The sequence below is a fragment of the Microcaecilia unicolor genome, chromosome 1 (genome assembly GCF_901765095.1).
Source record: "Microcaecilia unicolor chromosome 1, aMicUni1.1, whole genome shotgun sequence".
Lineage (NCBI taxonomy): Eukaryota > Metazoa > Chordata > Amphibia > Gymnophiona > Siphonopidae > Microcaecilia > Microcaecilia unicolor.
In genome coordinates, this window is record NC_044031.1 from 252,778,201 (window position 1) to 252,801,979 (window position 23,779).

The following is a 23,779-nucleotide window of genomic DNA, read 5'->3' on the forward strand; positions in this document are numbered from 1 at the left end:
AACACTTGTTAAGGGACAAATAGCACAGGTCAATGCCCTAACGTAGCTTAATAACCACCCCTGAACCCCTCAAAGTGTATGATTGTGAAGCATCCATCATTCTTACTGTATTTGTCTTAGTCATTGGACCAGAACTACTAATGCAATAGGCTGCGCCTGTATTTTCTGCAGTGTATAACAAAAGGCAACACATGAAACAAACAAACAAAAAATTCCATAACCTTGCAAACCAAAGGATTCCCAGTTTGTGCACAAGGGGTGAAACCTTGCCACTTTTGAAAATTTGCTTTGTGATGGTTTTGGAAAAACAATCCTAGGTAATAAAAAATATGGCGACGACACAAATTTTTTGGGAAAATTAATTATTATAGCTGAATAATAAGCAAAAAAGTGTATCTATATAGAATGGGCAGCAAACGCACTAGGGATCATTTACTAGAAATTAGTGCATCTTATCTGACGCAGGACCCCTTATTCCTATGGGCTCTGCTGCAGATAACATGCACACTAATCTTTAGTAAAAGACCCTTTAAAATTCAGTTGTAGACAGATCTCTGTACTAACAGACAAGGCTACACTGTAGTGAGTTTTGTAACACACTGAACATTTTTCTGGGTTCATTTGTCTCAAGTGCATTTCACTGGAGCTGGAGCAAACTGTCTAAGTGAAAGCATCTAGCAGCTATAATGAACAATTGCTGGGCAGCATAAGTTATTTTAATGGAAACATAACTTTTAAGGCCTCGCATCTGTTCGGTTGCCTAATTATAAATGCAAAACCAACATAATTCACTACTGAAACATCACAAAGTGAGTTTAAATGGATTTATAATGTCGCTGCATGTTCTTTATTTCATGTGGCACGCAGCTGCTGTGCTTCATCTCATGTTTCAGAAACAAATGAGGGTGACAACCATCCTTTTCTCTATTTTGTACTAATTTTTTTTTCATTGGTCCCCTTATTAATGGTAAAGGAATCTATTATCAAAATGTCCCTCTTCCCTTTCATGGGTCATCAGCCACACAAACAGCTCACAGACCCTTTTTGTTTTCTTGGATCTGTGGCCACCTCCCCCCTCCTACACACACATCACTCCCCTCCCCTATACCAACACTGTGTCTTGCCTGTCACTGTCATCTGGATTTTGATCTCTATAGAATAAAAAAGACCTGCACTCTTCCATGCCTCTTTTGCTTTTTGCTTGTGCGGTATAACTAAGGCTTCTGACTTCAGGGTTCAACCAACAAATACAGGTTAAATTCTCTCAATGCAAAAAAAAAATTAAGATTAAAATACTGCTTTGATTTGTATTTGAGAGCAATATTTTTTCTGAAGGTACTTCCTCTAGTACTCCTACTCTTCCCTTAGCTTATCTTGTATCATCCACGCAGACTTTGTGCCTTTTCAGCACTGACAGCTTCTAAGTGACACAAATAATACCTGTGGTTCAAAAACACTAGGAAACATCAATTTTTTGCACCCACAAACTAAAATTAGCTAGAAAATAAGCACCCAAATTTATAGGGGTAAAATATTCAGCCGGCAGCAGTGAGCGTTTTACTGACTGCCGCTGGTGTTATTCCCAGATATTCAATACTGGGTCATGTTCGGGCTTCAGCATTGAATATCGGGTTTATGCAGCTCCCCACTAATCTGCCTGAAATTTGGTCCTGAATGCGACTTGAAAGGAGCATGAGTGGGGCAAGATGAGTGAAGGCAAGATGGCTGACCACTAGGCCTCACCTCGCTTCCCGCCATGCGGATACCATGGTCACAGAGCTTACCAATGCGGTGGTAGAAGCTCTAAATTCAAAATTTGATAAACTGTCTGAACTTACCAGTATGCGTCAACTTATATCTGATGTCTCGAGGCGCACGGGGAGAACTTGAATGCAGAGTCTTGGATCTGGAAGATGGCGCTCAGCACCAGGCCAGGGAAGTGGCGATACTCTGCAATCAGCTTGAACTCCAGGCTGCTAAGATTTAATGACTTGAAGAACTACTCATGTAGAGACAATTTATGCTTTATTGATTTCCCGGAATCGATCTCAGATTCCCGTTTGCGCTATGTGCTGGAAGACTGGCTAGCGTACACTTTTCCTACAGTGCATGAAATGCGACCAGTCAGAACAGAGTGGGTGCATAGATTGGGTCGCTGCCGCGATGGAGAAACTCAGCTCCGCGTTGTTATTGCAATGCTCCATGATTATGCACAAAAAATGGAGATACTCCACTGCTACAAGCTTAAGTGTGGAGAGATCCGTTATGAGGATTCCTTGATCTGTATATTTCAGGATTATTCTCTGGCTCTGATAGAAAAGCGGAAGCTGTTTTCTCCAATTTACACTGCACTAAATGGTAAACAGCTGCAATTCATGTTATCCAACATTGCTGAAGGTCCACCATGAGGGCTGTTGGCTGACATTTGACTCGCTGGCAAAAGCTACTGAGTGGCTTAATGGTGCAGGTATAGTACCGATACTGTGCCTGCGAAGTGAACCTTAGTAGGGGAGTGTGACAGAGCAGGTGGTGCATGTTTATATTTTGAAGCTGCTGCAGAACCAAGGCTGTTCTCTTTGTTTAAGCCTTTTGGAAAGGCAGTCTACAGTATACTTTCAAACTTGTTGTCTGAGTTCTAATTGGCCCAGGAACTCATTTTCATTTGGACTGTACTGGCTTTTGCCCCAGTCATAGTCAGACTGGGAGCAGCTTTATGTTCTGATCTTCCCAGGTACTGTTTAGACAATATGCAAATGTTTAGTTAGTATAATAATTGATTCATATTTTCAGTTACCTGTTATTGCTTGCTGATTGCAAAGTTTCTGTCCACTGTTCAATATTTTTATGAGAATAAACACCCTGCCTGTCTGGACTGATAAAGAACCCTGATGGTTTGTGTGTTGGGTCTGTGAGTTTTTTCTGGAAAATGTGGGACCACTGGGAGTGTGGCCCCAGTAACCACTGGGGATAATTTGAGAGTGGGAGACTCACCCAGAGATGGTTGTGACCCAGTCGGTGGAAGGAGGGTGCTAGTGTAGAGCACAAGTGGCAGATGCAGGCGGACCTGAGCTGTGCTGGGGATAGACCCTCTAACTGGTCGCGGGGTAACCCCAGGAGGGTGGCTAGTTTTTCATGACATGGACCTTCTTGGATTTTCATCATATGTTGGACTGTTTTGCAATGTGAGATTGTGCCTTAAAACTGCTTCTTCTGCTAGCATGCCAATTTACAGAATATGAGATCTCATTTTATTGACTCTGATTTTGGTCACTAACAGAAGTGCATTGTTTTGCTGACATATAACTTTACTGTGCAGTGGAGCCCCGGTCACATATGTGATCTTTCACCTCTCCTTACCTTTGGAAGTGGTGAACATGATAGCTCTTGGGGGTGTTGAGGGAGTGGATTGGGAGGGGGTTTCGGGGCTGTTTTTTTTTCTCTTCTCTTTTTTTTTCTTCCCATCTGTGTACTTGGTGTGATAGTGAGCCTGGTACTGTGTGGTTTGAGTTGAGTTGGGTGTGTAGACAAGGCAGTGTGTCACAAGCATTAGTTCTTTATTGTTTGCTTTGGGTTTCTGATCCTTTTTCTGCTCCAAGGTGAAGGTTGGACGCCCCAGGAGTTTGCATGTTATTCTCTTTTTTCTATATGGCTTTCGCCTATCTTTGACTCTAGGGGATAACCACGTACGCATTGTTCCTGGAATGTCTCTGGTATAATATCCCCCATAAAGTGCAGTACAATTTAGTCAGCCCTGAAGAGACAGAAAAATAGACATAGCTTGTCTCCAGGAGACTAAATTAACAGACGGGAACACAAAAAAACTAAAAAGTGGTTGCGTGAGTGATATATTTGACTCCTTTTCCTCTCGTAAGAAGGTAGGCGTTGTAATACTGATCAGTAAAGGTCTGCCTTATAAGGTGCAATTAGTTTCTAAAGATGAATTTAGCAGATTTTTGCTGTTAAAGTGACTTTGCAGGGAAGTGAATTTTACCTATTTGATATTTATGCCCCCCAATACTTATCAGCATGCCTTTTTAAAAAAGATTGTGCATATAGGTGTAACATACATAGTTAACATAGTAGATGACGGCAGAAAAAGACCTGCATGGTCCATCCAGTCTGCCCAACAAGATAAACTCATATGTGTATATCTTACCTTGATTTGTACCTGCCTTTTTCAGGGCACAGACCGTACAAGTCTGCCCAGCAGTATTTCCCGCCTCCCAACCACCAGTCCTACCTCCCATCACCGGCTCTGGCACAGACCGTATAAGTCTGCCCTCTACTATCCTCGCCTCACAACCACCAACCTCTCTTCCCCCACCTTGTGTGGACAAACTAGATACTCCTTTCCTGCTGACCAGGGATTTCAATCAGGTTCTTGATGCCCAACTTAGATAAATCCACTGCAAAGTCCATTCCCGTGCTACGAGGGGTTCCCTTACTTGTGCTCCTCCTTGGGGCTTTTGGATCCGTGGAGTACCCTGCACCCCACAGAGCAGGACTACACTCATCTTTCCAGGGCAAATGTTACTTTTTATAGAATAGACTACCTTTTGGTCTCCAGGTCATGTTTTCCATCCATCAGTTGAGCGGCCATTGGGCCTATAGAAATTACAGACCATGCTATCCTATGGGTAGATGTAGAATTATTAGGAGTGCCAGCCGGGTCTCAGAGCTGGAGATTCCTCTTGTATTTGCACTTAGAACCTGAATTTCAGCGGTATTTGACATAAAAATGGAATGACTATGTCCTCTTTAATGCACGACATAAGCAGGAGGGTGCATTGTTCTGGGAAACAGCAAAAGTAGTACTTCACAGCGATATTTTGGCCTACACTGCAGCTCAAAATAAGCATATCACCCAAGGCATACAGTTGTTAGAACGTAACTATCAAATGGCAAAGTGTAGTTATGTCAACCGACCCAACCCAGACCCTTAAAGAAACTATGTTGGCTACCCACACATCGTTAAACTCACTTATTCATAAACATATTAAGAAAATGCTCTCCTATTGGAGATGTAATTACCACCATTTTGGCAGTCTGGTAAGCTACTTGCACAGCCCACAAAAATATGGCAGGGATTCCCACCTTGTTTCCCAGCTGCAGACACCAGAGGGGCATGTGGTAACACAACAACAGGAGATTCCAATGTGCTTTTTGTGACATGTTGAGAATATGTATGCTGCAAAGGATGTGAGAGTTGGCCTAGACATTGCAGATTATTTGGAGGATTTGGGCATGCCTAACGCCTACCGCTGGGCGCTCGGGTCCAACTTAATGCCCCTATAAAATCTAAGGAAATACAAATAGCTATTTGGGCGGGCACTGAAAACTACACCCCATAATTTTATAAAATAATAGCTCCTCACTTATGTGGCTCCCTGGAGGCTTATTATACTACTTCTTTGGAACGGGGCTGTTTTCCTCCTCAGACCAATGAGGTGTTAATTACATTAATTCCTAAACCGGGGAAATCGGATCTCTACCCTGAATCATACAGGACCATATTTCTTCTTAGATATAAAAAAAAATCCCATATACTGGCAAGTAGACTGTCTGCCCTCTTGCCTATTCTGATTGATGATCATCAGGTGGGATTTGTAAAAGGTAGGCAGTCTGTCCTAAACATGCGTAAGGTTCTGATGGTTATGTCTTGCTGACAACGAGCCAAAATATTGGGCATGCTCAAGAGTCTCACCACAGCTAAAACATTTGATCAGGTTGATTGGATGTTTCTTTTTAAAGTTTTGGCCCATGTCGGGATACAAGGCTGGTTTTATCAAGAAGTGCATGTGTTTTATGCTGATCCCACTGCAAGCCTGTTTGTTAATGGGGTTTGGACAGAGACATTCCATATCCAAAAGGGAATAGATCAAGGATGTCCCCCTCTCCCCCCTTTTATACTGAGACCTTTTTACGTACTATCCTTAAAGATGATGACATATATGGGGATGACTTGGGTGATGCTGAAATTAAAATGCTGACTTGACTAGCCTTCAAGCATCCTTAATTAAATTGCTTAGTATTTTTGATGAATTTGGGCTTTACACGGGATTTGCACTAAACCTGCAGAAGTCTGTGGCTTTGCTGCTACAAGATTCAGTGGTACATAATTGGAAGAGTGCATTTCCTTTGACTTGGCATGAGGCTATCAAATACTTGGGAGTTGTTCTTCCTTGGAACCTCGCTCCCCTTTATACATGTGATGTTACTCTCCTGCTCAACTCAACCATTAAAAAATTGCAGATGCGGCATGTTTATCCTTTGTCCCTTCTGGGTAAAATTGCACTGTATAATATGATGATTATCCCAGCTTGGTTATATGTTTTCCAGATGCTGCCCCTTCTGCTCCAGGTGCAGCATAAACGCCTACTTTATAGGGCAATTACTGGTTTCTTATGGAATGGCAAAAGAACACATCTTCCCCTCTCCCTTGTCTCAATGCCTCAGGACAGGGGGGTTGGGTTTGTTGGATATTCAGCTTTTTCTATGGCTTGTCAAATGCAACACATAAATGTTTGGTTTTGTGCTAATAATTATTTTTCTTTTACTATAGCAGAAACGAACTTTACCTCTTGGTGGCATTTTAGTTACACCAAGCTAGAGGGAGAGATTGTGCACAGTTCTATTTATAAATGTGCCAAACTTGGAGATGGCTGTTAAGCGCCTTGGTTATTGACCTGGTTCCACTCCCTTATTGGTGATCAAGCTAATGGTGACTTTTACCTGGACTCTCTTCCCTCACTTTCAAATGTTGGTTCTCAAGGGGACTGGTGTACATCTGGCAGAAGCTTCCAGAGGATGGAAGGCTAAAAACCCTGGACATTCTATATATGGCTCTCCATCTAACACCTAAAGATGTTTTTGCATACTTACAATTGTGTCATTGTATTTCCTCTTTACCACCAGGTAATTTGGACAATGCTCTTTGGAAACGCCTCATTGAAGACCTTTGTTTAGAGGCCCAGGTGCAGGTTCTTCTTCAGTTTTACCATAGATCCTTACAAGACTAGATTCCTCACTTACACTACTGGCACCTTTTAGACAGCTGGAAATTAGAACTGCGTATTTCTATTGTGGAGGAACAATTCAAATGGAGTTTTACACTTTATAAAAAAGTGCCTTATAGTATACTACATTGGGAAACACAATACAAATTTTTGATGTACATGAATACCTCTCCGCATAAAGCAAACAAGGTGACCCTCCACCCTGATGCTAATTGTGTGAAATGCCATCACTACAAAGTGATTTTAGGACACATGTTCTGATATTGTCCCAGGATGCATCATTTTTGGGTTATTCTCTGTGTTCATATTTATGCTATGTGGAATGTTTGATGGTTCCCCAGGCCTGCTATACTCTTTGACACTTATGTGGTGCCAGCACTGTTGCCTAAAGGTCTTAAAAGATTCTTGCGGAGATCTATCTTATTTGGGAAAAATGTATTCTTTTTAACTGGTTATTGCCTACAGCACCTCTACTTGCTCACAGGAGATCTTACATTATTGAACAACTAACGATGGAACGGCGTTCCTTTCCAGATTTGGATTCTGTGCCTGGGGAGAAGTGCTGCTTGACCTGGGAGCCATTTTGGAATTCCTTCACACACAATGCTCAGAGCAGGCTGCTTAATATGTCCAACTCCGCCATTGTGGCAGCCTGACACAGTTTAAGAAAACTTTAAAGACTCGCCTATTTGTGACAGCATTTTTTGAAGCAGCTGTAGTAGTCATATGATGTTATGAAGAGATTTGTTATTTTATAGTTTTGTATGCCAATTTTGTATTTTTGATTGTGTATGTTTTTAATTGGAAACCATCTAGTTTATAGGTGGTCTAGAAATATTTTCAATAAATAATGTAAATGTTCTTGTGCTGTTAGATCTGCCTTCTACAGAGATTTATGCCTCCCCCCATTTAAAAACAAATTTGCTAGTAGTCTCTGTATGGGGGGGGGGGGGAGATTATGTTGAAATTAGTCCTCTATTACTTACGGGCCTGTTGGCAGACTAATTTGTGTCTACTTAGACTGCTTGTAAATAGTTCTGTGCATCTATGCTGCATCTCTGAGTTTTGTATGCTATATTTGGGTACCTAATAAAATTCTTTCCAACCCCCCCCCCCCCCCAAAAAAAAAAAGAAAACAAACCACCTACAAATAGATGCCCTAAATGTAATTTATTAAAAATGTGCTATGATTTCCTGTCTGTGGAGAATACAAATGCAGGATACACAAGCTTGACCCTGCTAAACAGTTTGAAAAATCACAGGATATTTAAAGTGGATATGGATTTTAAAGTCCTATCTTCAGAGTTAAAAAATGATTCATATGAGCTGTATCATGGGTGAAATTTATGTAGCCTATGGGACCTGTCCCTTCTTTAGACCCTAAAAGGGCAATTTTCAAACACATTTCCACACATAAAACAGAACTTATGAAAATGGCCCACCACATATGCAGATACAATTCTGTTAGTACAGTCAATCCCCCCGATATTCAGTGCTATTTATCTGTCCAAGAATGTATCCTGGCCAGTTAAATAGCCTGAAGCTAGCTAAGTGATATTCAGCATGAGATAGCCGGCTATCTTGGCTGATTACTGCCTTTTAGCAGCCAGCCCAGTCACCAGCTATCATACGACATACAACAACAACAACCATTTCTAAAGCGCTACTAGGGTTACGCAGCGCTGTACAATTCAAACATAGAAGGACAGTCCCTGCTCAAAGAGCTTACAATCTAAAAGACAAGAGAACAATCTAAAGACAAGTGAACAATCTAGAGGACGAGAGAACATAGCTGGTTAGTACCAATATTCAAAAAAAGAGGAGTAGCGTGATCAACAGGACTCTTCCAAAGATCCCAGGAGATGTAATGATGTGGTATAAGTCTTTAATTAGTACTAAAAGAAGACTCAACCCAGCATCATGTTTCGGCAAAGTGCCTGCATCAGGAGTCTGAATGATGATAAATAATGAAAATGTACAAAAAAATGGGTGTAACCCTGGATCGAGTCTTTAAAAAGACTAATGATAATGATACATTTGTTGAAGGTCGTAGCAGCAGCAGAAATGCAACTCTGAGAAAGACAATGTCATCCAAGAACCCTGAGAAATTGCCAAAATTCATTAGCTGATCAGCTAAGTTTAGTGGCCAGATAGATCCACATAAATAGCAGGTCTATCTTTGGATGCTATAACTTAGTCGGTCAGCCAATGAATATCAGCTGAACCGACTATATTCATATCAGCCAAAAAAACTCCAGAAATTCAACGCTGGTTGCTGGATACGGTCCAGAATTTGAATTTCTGGATTCGCTGCCAACCGTAGGAGTTAGCTGGGCTGCCTCCCGCAGTCTGAATATCAGCCCCAATGTGTATAAAATCGTACCTGAGGATCAACAATTAATCTGGGCAGCAGAATTGAGTAGAGGATACACTTACACACATAAACCATTGTATTTCCAAAAGTATGTATGTAAATAGACACGTAAGCCACGGGACCGGACGTGATCCATCCCAGAATATCGAGGAAGCTCAGAGAGGTTCTGGCGGGTCCTCTTAAAGATTTGTTTAATAAATCCTAGGAGACAGGGGAGGTTACGTAGGATTGGAAAACAGCGGATGTGGTCCCTCTTCACGAAAGTGGTGATAGGGAAGAAGCTGGAAACTACAGGCCGGTAAGCCTCACTTCGGTTATTGGAAAAGTAATGGAAGCGATGCTGAAGGAAAGGATAGTGAATTTCCTGGAATCCAATAAGTTGCAAGATCTAAGACAACATGGTTTTACCAAAGGTAAATCGTGCCAAATGAATCTCATTGAATTCTCTGACTGGGTGACCAGAGAATTGAATCAAGGACGTGCGATAGATGTAATCTACTTAGATTTCAGCAAAGCCTTTGACAGTTCCTTACAGGAGGCTCTTGAATAAACTTAACAGGCTGAAGATAGGACCCAAAGTGGTGAACTGGATTAGGAACTGGTTGACGGACAGAGGGTGGTGGTTAATGGAATTCACTCGATGAGGGAAAGGTGAGTAGCGGAGTGCCTCAGGGATCAGTGCTGGGGCCGATTCTGTTCAATATATTTGTGAGTGACATTGCTGAAGGGTTAGAAGGTAAAGTTTGCCTTTTTGCGGATGATACCAAGATTTGTAACAGAGTGGACACCCTGCAGGAATTGGAAAACATGAAACAGGATCTGCAGAACCTAGAAGAATGGTCTAAAGTTTGGCAATTAAAATTAAATGCAAATAAATGCAAAGTGATGCACTTAGGGAGTAGAAATCCACAGGATACATATGTGTTAGGCGGTGAAATTCTGATATGTAGAGGCAGGGAGAGGGATCTTGGGGTGATAGTATCTGAGGATCTGAAGGCGACGAAACAGTGTAACAAGGCGGTGACCATGGCCAGAAGGATGCTAGGTTGTATGGAGAGAGGTGTAACCAGCAGGAGGTGTTGGTTCCCCTGTACAAATTGTTGGTGAGGCCCCACTTGGAGTATTTGTGTTGAGTTTTGGAGGCTGTATCTTGCTAAGGATGTAAAAAGAATTGAGGCGGTGCAAAGAAAAGCTACAATAATGGTATGGGATTTGCGATACAAGACATATGAGGAGAGACTTGCTGACCTGAACATGTATACCCTGGAGGAAAGGAAAAACAGGGATGATATGATATAGATGTTCAGATATTTGAAAGGTATTAATCTGCAAACAAATGTTTTCTGGAGATGGGAAGGTGGTAGAAGTAGAGGACATGAAATGAGGTTGAAGGGGGGCAGACTCAAGAAAAATGCCAGGAAGTATTTTTTCATGGAGAGAGTGGTGGATAATTGAAATGCCCTCCAGCAGCAGGTGGTGGTGATGAAAATGGTAACAGAATTCAAAAATGTGTGAGATAAACATAAAGGAATCCTGTTCAGAAGGAATGGATCCTCAGAAGCTTAGCAGAGATTGGGTGGCAGCACCAATGGTTGGGAGGCAGGGCAAATACTGGGCAGACTTCTACGGTCTATGCCCCGAAAATGGCAAGGATAAATCAAGGTCAGGTATATATATAAAGTAGCACATATGAGTTTATCTTGTTGGGCAGACTGGATGGACCGTTCAGGTCTTTATCTGCCATCATCTACTACTGTTACCACCCCTCTCGGCTGGACTGTAGTGATGTGCTCCCAGATACCTGATGGTTGTAGTCGTGGCGAATATCCAGGGAACACACACTCACAGCCGAGGGAGTGGAACAAATAAACTAACCTCGTCCTTTACTCTCAAAGAATAAGGAGGAAAAGAAGCTAAATTTAGGATTTGTTCCTGAAATGGAAGGACCAAACTTTCAGATTTGCAAATTATCTCTTTCTTTATTGAATACAAATGCAAGCAAATTTTCATTCAAATAAACTCAAATTCACAATTAGTGTGAAGCTTAATAGAACTGCAATAACATATTCAACATTCAAATGTAGAACTACATGTATACCCTTAACTTTGTCTGTTTCACCTAAAAAGGCGGAAAAGAACCTTTTCAGATAAGTATTTAAATTGTCTTTTATCAAAATCAGAATTTGTGGTTATTCTCTTTCCTGATGTAGAAATTGGTCTCTTTGTGTGCACTATTGGTGTTTTTGCAGGGATCTCATGGATTTTTAATATCTGATGGTCTGTTCCTTTGTTTTCCCTTAAAATGTTGTGAAAAAATAACATATTTCTTTCAACACCCTTGGCAATGTCACTTAGCTGTAGTTGAATTTATTTAGGTGATGTCTTTCTTGCATTGGAGCTCATCTGGAACCCTTCAGAGGATGACTCCCCCAGATTTCTTCTCCCTAAACCTCACTTATAAAGAAAATAAATGGAGGCAAGACCCTTGAACTCCCTCAGTTCTTGTTCAGGCTCTGGTGACTATTAACCAATTCTCAATACTGTGGCCAAACTCTCTAATTGAAATAAAATAAGTTAAAGGTTTTCTCACTACAAAACCTATTTCTCACTGTTGTTTCCCTAGTCTAAAATGATCCAGCAGGCTTCAACATTCCATCTCACAGACTTCACATAAAAGCATAACTTTTCCCTTCACAGCTATCAGATCAATCTGGAGAATACAGCACACTCAGACAACAGCAGTGCTGGATTTTCTTTATTCTGAAGTCAGATTCCAAACCTTGCTTGCACTGAACTCAGAACTCTCACAAACAACACACCTTCCCCCCCCCCCCCCCCCCCCCCCCCCGACACAGCTTAATGGCTTCTTTCTTCAAATCACAGATTCACCTCTCAGTCCTTCCCGTGTCAGAGTTAAAATCCTTACACACTTTTTCCTGACACCCTTATAGTTTCTTTCACTTAGTATAACTACCAGCAGAAATCACAGTCTCTCAGAACCTGAGTCTCAACTGTTTTCCCCTATTCTAAAAAGAGTAGGCAGCCATGTGTCCACTTAATACCTGAGCATACAGACTCTCATTCCACCTTCCTTGACCTTAAATTCCCTTAGAACTTAACCATTCCATTCACTGCATGCTGGGACATACATACCTCTGTTTCACTCCAAACCAAACTAAATTTGGTTTAAAACTTCTCACAGCGTTCTATTAGTACAGCTCTCTCCCACCCAAAATACACCAGTTTTTCCCCACATGTATTCAGCAACACAATCATGAAAAAGGCAGTCTGTTTATTGAAGTACTCACTTTTAAGCTCAAATCATCTCATTCTCAGCACCAAAGCTCACCTTCACTCACTTTCAATATTTAAGTACCCTTTTTCAATATCACATTTCCCTTTAAACTCACAAAATCCATACTTTTGTTCTTACTTTTACACAGACACACACTATACGTTTTTTTCTTTCTCAATCCATGTTCACAGCCCTGGTCTCTCTGCTCACTCCAGTCTCCCTGCAGTGTTGCCAGGTGGAAAAATTTTTTCCCACCCAATCCAGCACAAAAACCGCCCAAAACCCGCCCAAACTCAAACCCCGCCCCTGACACCCCCACCCCCGCGTCATCACCCCCGCCCCCGCCGTCACCGGCCCCGCCTCCCCCGTCATCGGCCCCGCCTCCCACGTCACTGGCCCTGCCTCTCACGTCATCGGCCCCGCCTCCTACGTCACTAACCCCGCCCAAAATGTCACTAACCCCGCCCCCGCGGCCGAAAAAGCCACACAAAAAACCGCCCTGAAGCCCAAAAAACCGCAACCCGCCGCGGGCAAAAATTTCCCGCGGCGGGTCGCGGAAAACCGCCCAATTGGGCGGTAAAACCACCCACCTGGCAACACTGTCTCCCTGGCAACTCACCCCCCCCCTAGAGGATCTGACATCACTCAACCAATCAGCTTGTCAGAGAAAGACAGTTTTTTTTTCTGATCTGTTTAGAATCTCCCTCCCCCATAGAAGTAAATGCAAAACTTCCTATACAGAGAATTTCAAAGTCAATTTTAACCTGACTTGTACCCAAAACAGAAAGGAACATTTTAAAGTACAATCCCCACTTAATCATGGTTTATTTCTTGAAAAATAAAACCACATTTAAGAAACATCTCACACTTTCTTCAGCTAACTCCATTAACAATTCCCAAACTAAACTTTAAACCTTTTCCAGCCAGCAGCCTCCACCAAAACCCTGGCACAGCCCCCCCCCCCCCCCCCCCCCAGAGCCCCAGGAAAAAACATTTAATATATGTTACCATATATTACACTACATTACTATGTAAAAAATTCTTGCACAAAATAAGGGGTGCAAATTTGTACCTGATTCAGGGGTCCTTTACTAAGGTGCGCTGAAAAATGGCTTGCGATAGTGTAGGCGTGTGTTTTGGATGCACGCAGATCCATTTTTTAGCGCACCTGTAAAAAAGGCCTTCTATTAATTTTGCCAAAAATGGACGTGTGGCAAAATCAAAATTGGCACGCATCCATTTTGGGTCTGAGACCTTACTGCCACCCATTCACTTAGCGGTAGGGGTTCATGTGTTAACCGGGCGGTAATGGTCAACGCGCGTACAATGCCGATTACTGCCCAGTTTTCGCCATGTGCCAGAAAATAAAATATATTTTCTGACGTGTGTAGTGGATGCACAGTAGCCAGGCAGTAACTCGGAATTGACGCATGTTAGGTGCTCGTAGGCGCTTACGCGGCTTAGTAAAAGGACCCCTCAATTTTCAAAGGGACATTTGGAAACTGATGCAGTCTGTGGGTAATGTTCTAGGCTGCGTTTGGTTTGCTATTCACTAAAACAATTATGAATTCTATCAAATATCATAGAAAAACTTATACAGGAATTAGAGAGAATTAAAAGTCTTTTTAATTACTCACCCACCAGTATAGCATCAGACATCAGTTTCAAGCTATAACAAACTTACAAAATCTAACATCAGTCAGTCTGGTAATTATAAGTAATTAGACTAATTAGATAAAGAAGAGAGAAAGGAGGAAGAAAGTTTGTTCCTAATAGAAAGATCACAGAACAGAGAGAAAGCAGAGAGAAAGCAGAGAGAAAGCAGAGAAAGAATAAATGAAAGAAAGATTAATAGTTTTAGAGAATTAGTTTCTATCAAGTATGAAGGGGGGAGGGAGAGCAAACCCCTTTGGGCAAAACAGGCCATTTGGACGAATCTGAAACACTCTCTCCAAGCATGCCTGGTTTTTCAGAGTTCCTTTGTCTGCAGCAGGGTTTTATAGGCTGTGGTGAGCATCCATCTCTCCTCTACCCTGGACCAATCATAGGTGCTGCACATGGGCTGGAGACTTGTAATTGGGACTTTCATATGTGCTTGAAGCTTTCAATTGGTCCTTGCCATACCTGTAACTCACTTTTGTAACAGGATATACCAGGTATCTGAATTGCCTTAGTAACATGAGACCCCATCAGAGCATGTGACCTGCCAGAAATTCCTTCATGTGGCTGATAGGAAAAAGAGAGATGGGGGATGGGAAATAGTGCAGTATACCTTGAGATCTGGACTTCAATCCGGAATTTAGGGAGTAGTGCAAACTACGGTCATGTTTTAAAGTCACATCACGGATGGGGATCCCTAAAGGACGTTTGAGTTACCAGTGAACCTTAACATCCTGAACAAGCTAAGTAGCACCATTTTGTCATCATCTTTTCATAAGGAATAGCATGATGTTTAGAACATATTATGAATAGGATAGGAAGGTTGGAAGTGCTATGATGTTATAAGGGATATCAGCAGTAATATACTGCAAGAGAGTCCTGTGGACATAACCCCCTCCACTGAGCACTATCAGCATATTTAAAAAGAAAAAAATAGTTAGGTTATACACGTTGCACTTTACTTTCATTTTTTAATACTGAGGGGTTTCTTTGTATGACATTTAGAAATACACGAGTGAAACCGAACAGAGTCATTCACCCCAGACGTCTATATAATCATTAAATTTTAACTGCCAGACCCTCGACCTTTCTTCTAACTTTCGGAGATCCATTCTCATTGTTTCTACTCCCTCCTGACAAAAAATAGACTGAGTAAGTATTGGAAAGTGCTCGTCAATTAGGGGCGGTGGCGTTCCTGGGGGGGGGGGGGGCGGTGGGTGCGGTCCGCCCCGGGTGCACGCCGCTGGGGAGGGTTGCCGCGCACCTGTCCACTACGTTCGTTCTGTGATCCCTCTGCCCCGGAACAGGTTACTTCCTGTTCCGGGGCAGAGGGAGCATGGAAACGAACAAAGCCGACAGGCGCGCGGTACCCCTCCCCAGCGACGTGCACCCGGGGAGGGGGATTCCTTCGCCGGGAGGGGGTGTCCTTTCGCCGGGGGGGGGGGAGGGTCGCGCTGCACCCGGGGGGGCGGGGTGCATTGGTGATCCGCCCCGGGTGTCAGCCCCCCTAGGAACGCCACTGATTAGGGGTGCTTGTGCAAATTGTGGCAAAGATAGGGCACAATTTTAAAACCTGATGTGGGGCTTTCAGATTTGTGGATGCATTGTACCTCCAGGTCTGCAAGCTCAGCTACAAAGGACAAATCTATTTAGTATTGCATTTTGAAAATGCCAACAGCAGTGGAAACAGGGCCTGGTCTTTGATACGTACATTTGCACATCTCTTGAAGCAGGTATAAATACATCTGCTGAAATGATACATGGGACTTTGACAATTAAAGCCTTGTGCAGAACAGTGGCGTAGCCACAGGTGGGCCTGGGTGGGCAGGGGCCCACCCACATAGGGCTCAGGCCCACCCAACAGTAGTATACGTTTAGCGGTAGCTGGTGGGATCCCAATCTCTGCCAGCTGAAGACTTCCCCCTGATGGTAACGAAAATGCTGCTTTCCACAATACTGGTACCTACGAATGCTCAGTTTTCAGCGCATGTCTGCTGCAGACTGCCAAGGTGGAGAGAAGCATTTTTCCACCAGCTGAGATATTTTTTTGGTGCGGTGAAGAACACTTGGTGCCCACCCACTTCTTGCCCAGGCCCAGCCAAAATCTGCTGTCTGGCTACGCCCCTGGTGCAGAACCTCACTCCCCTAATATAACCTGCACCTTATATGCTATGGGCAAAAGTATCCACAGTATTAATAACTTACAGTAGGAATTGGTATGTAAATTGGTGGGGGAGAAGATTCTCAGAAGATCTATTTCTACAAGTAAAAAGCTGTTTATTTATAGAACAAATGAAAAATACTTCTCCCCTCCCCCCCCCCAATATTCAGCTGGCAGTGGGCAGTGCTTTTGCTGTGCGCCACCGCGTTAAACCTAGATATTCAATGCCAGGCTGTTTCTGGTTACCAGTGTCATTTTTGACCATGGCAACTTAACCGTTTAAGCTGATATTCATTGCTAAGTGCTTAGCGGTTAAAGATAGGTCTGCTATTTATGCGGCCTACTTCAACTGCTAAACATAGCCAGTTTGATGCTGAATATCCATGTCTAACTGGCTATGTCGCTTGACATCTCCCCTGAATATCTGCAGTTAGGCGCTAAAACGCTACTTAACCGGCCAGGAGCCATTTGTGGCCGGTTAAATAGTTTTGAATATTGGGCCCAAGTGGCACATTCAGCATTTAACTGATTATGGAGAACCACATAATGATAGGGCTGACTTTTGTGTGGTCCTACTTACGTGGTTACCGTAGCTGGTTAAATACCTCCTTTTACTAACGTTTTTAGCGCGCACTAAAATTGTGGGCAAGCTAAACGTTAGCGATGCCAATGCATTCCTTTGGGCGTCTATAATGTTTAGCGCGCCCACAATTTTAGTGTACGCTAAAAACATGAGCGCGCCTTTGTAAAAGGGGGTCTAAGTGCTGAATATTGGCACTTAACCAGCCAAGTGCTGACTCTGCTCCCAGAATGCCCCCAAAATAGCTGGTTTCACACTGGGTGCTAACTGGACATTTTCAGCAGTGCTATCTGGCTAAATGCCACTGAATATGACCGGTTAGCCCTGAAGAAATGATTTAACCAGCCAGGAGCCATTTCTGTCTGGTTAAATTGCTTTGAATATCAGTTCCTTTGAAAATTATTCCACAAATTATGTGTCAATCGATAAGAACTAGTACAAGAGAAGCACACTGTAGTAACATAGTAGATGATGGCAGGCAAAGACTGAACAGCCTCTTAGTAAAGTGGTTAGGGTTGTAACTACTGCTCCATGCAGGTTCTCCCAACATTCCAAGTTTTCGTAGAAGCACAAGAAAAGTTGTGTCACTGTTGCTTTAAGCTGAGATGCCCGATGCTTGGTTTCCACCATCTTGCCATTTACGGATCCTCTGTTATATATCACACCTTTTTGAATTTCATCATCATTTCTCTCCACAGCCTTGCAAAACAAGAAACAAAGAATGAAAAATATGAACAGTTTAGGATGGTATTATTTTTCCATCTTTCTGACATCTCTGCGTTGTTTTGTATTGGTGTTTCTTAGATCCAGAGCTTTGATGAAGAAATTCCACGGGGAAGGAACACAGAAGCTGTTTCAGGTTGGCCATCATTACTCTTTTTAAAATATCTAAGTTAATATGATCTCTTTATATGCATATTTTGTAATGGCTATGTGTTTCTATTTTGTTTTTTGAGTGATGCATTTTGCTATGTAGCTTTCATGATGTCTGCTCTGATGCGAGAGCTTCAACCAGGCTTAATTTCACTTGCAAATGCATGAGGCCATTCAGACTTTGCTTCCTTTAGAGAAGAACATATCATATAGATTTGCCTCTACTTTCTTTTTAATTTGCATGTGGCAGGTAGATTAGCTCCATCAGTCACCCTTGCAGAAAGGTAACATGCATTTGTATCAGTGGTTTTCCCTTTTGTGCTACTTTCTCTCCAGTTGAGATGGTCCAGACCAAATTACACGATCTATTGATTCAATCTGTATAAACCTGTGATGTAGTGAACCATAATTCCTAGATTATTTGCAATAAATAGAAATAAATCAAAACAGAGAAAAGAAAATAAGATTATACCTTTTTATTGGACTAACTTAATACATCTTTTGATTAGCTTTTAAAGGTAACCCTTCTTCTTCAGATCGGAAATAAGCAAATGTTGACAAATATCAGAATGTAACAGGGAGAGATGTATGGCAGAGTGACACAGCAGTAGAATTTTATGGTTTATAGTGAGATAGAAAGCCCAGATCTTTGTTAAGTCCTGTCTGGTGGGTGTCAAAATACTTATTCATTTTGACTTCAAAGGTCTTACATTCCTGGATTGTCTTAAAATTTCCTTTCAGTGTTCTTACCATAAGATTACTGATGCAATGTTCTGGTTTTGTAAAGTGCTGTCCCACAGAGGTGGCATCCTGGTTGGCACTGGAGTGTTTAATATTGTGTCTGTGTAAATTGAGCCGTGTCTTTAGCATCTGGCTTGTTTGTGGAATCAGTAGGATTAATTTTGCCTAGGGTTTAAGATTAATGTTCATTTAACAAATGAAGACATCAAAGTGAGGCTTTTAGAGGGCATGGCAAAGGTTCCCATGTGAGCTTGAATACTCATGTTCTAGCAGATAGTATGTATGTTTGTTTAATAAAAGATAGCCACATTCCACAACCTGCAAAAAGTCCATGTGTAGGAACTGAAAATATGTACACTTTGAATGCATCAAATTTGAAGTAAAAATGGTCAAAGGATAGTTTGTTTGAAGCAGGACTGGTGTTTGGAGTCCGGGGTGGGGTGGGGGGGGGGGCACAGAAGGATCGCAAACAGGGCAATTGGCCTGGACCCCCAAATCTGAAAAAGGCACAACTTATTGGTAGACTTTTGATCTCCTTCCCAAATTTCTGCCCTGGGCCCATGCAAATCTCAATGATGTATTAATTTACTACCATTTTGATTTGCTTTCACATTATGATTTTTTTTTCTCTTTCATCTGTTTCTTTTCAATCCTGTCCTCAGGACATACCTAGCCAGTCAAGTTTTCAGGATACCCTTAATAAATATGCATGAGATAGATTTGCATACAATGCAGGTATTACGTACAAATTTAATTTCATGCATATCCATTGTGGGTATCCTGAAAACCTGAGAACCCCTGCTCTGGAGAAACATATTTCCATTATAAAGAAGAGTCCCTCACAGCCTTTCCACTGAATGTCAAGGAGATTTGGCAGACCAAGTATAGAATACTAAGGGCAAGGGGTTAGAACAAAATACCTGAGAAGTATTTTCTTATGATATTTCTTTCTTAAGAAGGCTTTTCCAGAAATTCCAGGTGGATTCATTGTTGGACTGTATTAATCCAAAGCTCAATGGGTTCAAGGATTTAGGAATTGAGATTGATAGTATTCAATTTAACACACATGCAATCAAAAGCTTCCTATTCTTATCTTTTTAGTTACCTTTTCAGGACCAAGTGGGGTCGTGGAAAGTAATTCACTTTTTAGGATGTTTTATTCACTATTTTCACAAGTGTATGCACAATTTGAGAGCACAGCTACTAGTGTATGGTACAATCTCTTGATTTTCATCAGTAGACTTTGATATTTGTTTCAAGAAAGCCAAGAGAAACTATAGTAATGAATAGATGGGAAGGGTATGTATGTGCGTATATATGTGTGCATTTTCCTGAGTTTTATCTCTATTATTAAACTGCTGACCATTCTGCAATCATGGTAGTACTATACAATCATCAGTTAACTTTTCTTTAAACACATTTACAATGCATTCAATTTCAGCTTCAAAAACATTTGAAAACGTGAATGAAAATCATTTCCTTCACATCTGAGAGAAGTTTAAAATTAGTGTTTGAGTTTACAGGGAAATATGTTTTACTTTATTATTTTATTGCATTTCACTGGTGGGTCTTCAGTTTGTTTTCCATATTTAGTGGTTGATATTCAAAATGACTTAACCAGCTGGAAAAGGCTGCTAACTTGTTAAATTGCTTGGTGGGGCTATTTGCTAACTTTAATGCTCCACTAACCATTTCTGGGCTGTTTTCCCCCAGAAATTGTGCGCATTGGACTTACTGCCGCTCTGTAAAAGGACCCCTTAACCTTTTAATGCCACTGAAAATTGATGGTTAGCGCCTAAATGAAACCCAGCTATTTTTTTTTTTTGGGGGGGGGGGGTGTTCTACGGGTGGAGACAACACTTGGTTGGATAAGTGCTATAACACAGTGGCATATGCTATAACAGTGCATGTAAATTTTAGAACGCCTACGAAATGCTCATTTCCCCACCCATAACCATGCCCCCTTGCTGGCTGTGTGTATTAGAATTTAGGTGCAGTGCGTTACAGAATACACTTAGCAAGTTACCTCCTTACCCATCTTCAAATCTCTGCTTAAAACTCACCTCTTCAATGCTGCTTTTGGCACCTAACCTTTCGAGAAATATAGTATGCCCCCCAATCTGTCTGCCCTATCAGATTGACTCTACACTTGTCTCTTAGATTGTACACTTGTCTTTAGATTGTACATCTGTCTTTTAGATTGTAAGCTCCTTGAGCAGGGACTGGCCTTCCATGTGAAATTGTACAGCGCTGCGTAACCCTAGTAGCGCTTTAGAAATGTTAAGTAGTAGTAGTAGTAGTAGTTATTACCAATTAGTGCTCATTACTGCTTTTTAAGACCTATTATCAATGCTGATTAGCTTGTTAAGCCAATTAAGTGACACTCATTGTTATAGACTATACCTGGATTTTGGTGGAGAACACTAGGCACGATATATAGAATCCGGGGAATAGAGCCTGATATTCAGCCATCAGCAATCAGCATTTTACTGACCACCATCGGCGTTAAACCTGGAAATTCAGTTCTGGGCCATATCCGGGCAATGGCATTGAATTTCCGGGTTTCCAGAGCTGGCTAATACATAGCCAGTTAAGTGCCATATTCAACACTTAACCGGCTAAGGGACACTGCATAAAGGGGCCCTTTTATTAAGCCATGGTAGCCATTAGTGCGTGCCTACCACTCGGCATCCCGCTTGTAGTGTGCCCATCAGTGCGCGCTAATCCTGCGCTGAAAAATATTTTTTTATTTCTCAGCATGGGAGGTGTGACTATAGGCAGAGAGTAGGCATGCCCTGTGCTAATCAGGTTGCGAGGGCACATTGCCATGCACTGCTCAATTACCACAGGGTTAGTATGGGAGCCCTTAGCATCTATAAAATAGGTGTCAGTAAGGGATCCCGCAGTAATGGCCATTTGCTAATTGGGAAATTAACATGTGGCCTTGGGAAACTCATGTGCTGACAACAGCACCGGCCACTTTTTAGCACAGCTTAGTAAAAGGGCCCCAAAGATAGGAATTACTTTTATGTGGTCCTATTTATGTGGCCATCTTGGCCGGTTAAGTTCTCAATATCAGCACTTAACCAGCCAAGTGCTGAATCTGCCCCAGAACACCCCCAAAATAGCCGGTTTCCAGTTTGCACTAACTGGTTATTTTCAGTGGCACTGACCGATTAAATACCACTGAAAATGAGCAATTAGCCCTAAACAGGCGAATTCACCAGCCAGGAGTCATTTCTGGCCAGTTAAATTGCTTTGAATATCAACCCAATAGGTTTTAGAATACTTGCATTTAGGTGCTTTATTGCTACATTTAGGTGTGAACATTTATGACATGAGGTAAGTAGGACACCTACATATCAGTGTGTAAATGTCAATTTACACTGGCATTCTATAATGGAGTGTTATAGAATTCTCACTCAGTGTGGTGAATTTTGGTGCCTAAATTGTGGCACATTTATAGAACTGACCCTTAAGCCACTTACACATGCTTTTATAGAATAGTGTTTAGGACACGTGTGCATGTAAATGGCACCTTCTGCTGCATTCACACATACACAGTGCCAGAGCCGCTGAGAGACAAAGCTGGGCCTGGTGCAAACAATCTTCAGGGCCCCGCCTCCACCACCGCTGCCCCCCTCCCTCAGCAGCGAACGAGAGAGACTGCTCTGCTGGCTACAGGTCCTTCTTCTTGCCGTGCCTCGCCTCCTGTGAAGTATCTTCCTGTTTGTGCATAGGCAGGTCACGGTAGAAAGAAGGACCTGTGGCTGGCAGAGCAGTCTCTTTTGATTGCTGGCACTGGGCCCGGGGAATCTTGCCCCCTTGCCTTCCCTCTTGGCAGCCCTGCACAGTGCATGTAATGCAGGTGTGCAGTTATAGAATCGCCCTTCACGTGTGCACTAAGGAGATGATTTGTTAACATTAATACAGCTAGCGCTATTAACATGCATTATGTACCATAAGGCCCATGTTATAAATGTTATTTTATGTTATGTTACATTATGTCTTATAGCCCGCCTCCACCTATGCAGTTCAGGGTGAATTACAATAAAAGAAACCAGAATCAAATTGTCTAAGAATTACACTAATGAATAAAATGATCAAAAAAACCTCCATCAAAACATATATTCCATATATACACATAAGTCACATTAAAAGAAACTAAGGCCTGCTTTGTGATAAAAAGAAGGTTTTCAAAGTTTTCCTGAACAGTAAATAATGAGGGCAGCATCGCAGAAATAAAGATAAAGAATTCCAAATGTTAGCTGTTTCATATTGAAGTGATGAAGAAAAATGTTTAACTGATTTTAATTTGGAAACTGTGGGAAATTGCAACAGAAACTCTGGGGTCCTTTTACAAAGGCGCTCTGAAAAATGGCTTGCGGTAGTGTAGTCATGGCTTTTGGGCGCGCGCAGAATCATTTTTCAGCGCACCTGTAAAAAAGGCCTCTTTTTCCCCCCGAAAATGGATGTGTGTCAAAATCAAAATTGCCGCGTGTCCATTTTGGGGTCTGAGACTTTACAGCCAGCCATAGACCTAGTGGTAAAGAATTTGGGCGGTAATGACCTACGTGCGTCAGATGCCACTCGGAACGAGACTGCTACACGCGCCAGAAATTAAAAAATATTTTTCAGATGCACATGGCGGACATGTGCCAAAATTGAAATTACCGCAAGGGCCACACAGTACCCGGGCTGTAACTCCAATTTGGCGCACATTGGGCGCGCGTAGGTGCCTACGCGGCTTAGTAAAAGGGGCCCTCTATGTAGTAGCACCACTAAGTCAGTCATATATGAAGGAGCATCACCAGACAAGATTTTAGACACCATGGTATGGTAAGCGCTTTAGTGTGTGCTCCTAAATTATTTTAGCATGTCTTCAACGCTATTAATGCACATTAATTTGTTTTTGTGTATGCAATGAAAAATCAAATTGGAACAGAATATCATTTGGTTTTCTTTCCTTATACGCTCAAGCACCCATTTTGAAAATGACTTGAAATAAACAAGTACTGTAGATGTTGTTGTGTTATTGCAAAAATATCAACAGAGCAACTAAACAGTGATCAACCATATC

The 23,779-nt window shown here is 42.0% G+C and overlaps 1 protein-coding gene across 1 annotated transcript in view; it reads left to right on the plus strand.

Annotated features, from left to right (window-relative positions):
* The window catches only part of ITPRID1 (ITPR interacting domain containing 1), a 249,370-nt gene that overhangs the window by 152,626 nt on the left and 72,965 nt on the right, over positions 1-23,779 (plus strand). The window contains exon 7 of the mRNA XM_030205640.1: positions 17,890-17,944. Coding sequence (XP_030061500.1) covers positions 17,890-17,944 — 55 coding nt within the window. The remainder of the gene's footprint in view (positions 1-17,889; positions 17,945-23,779) is intronic.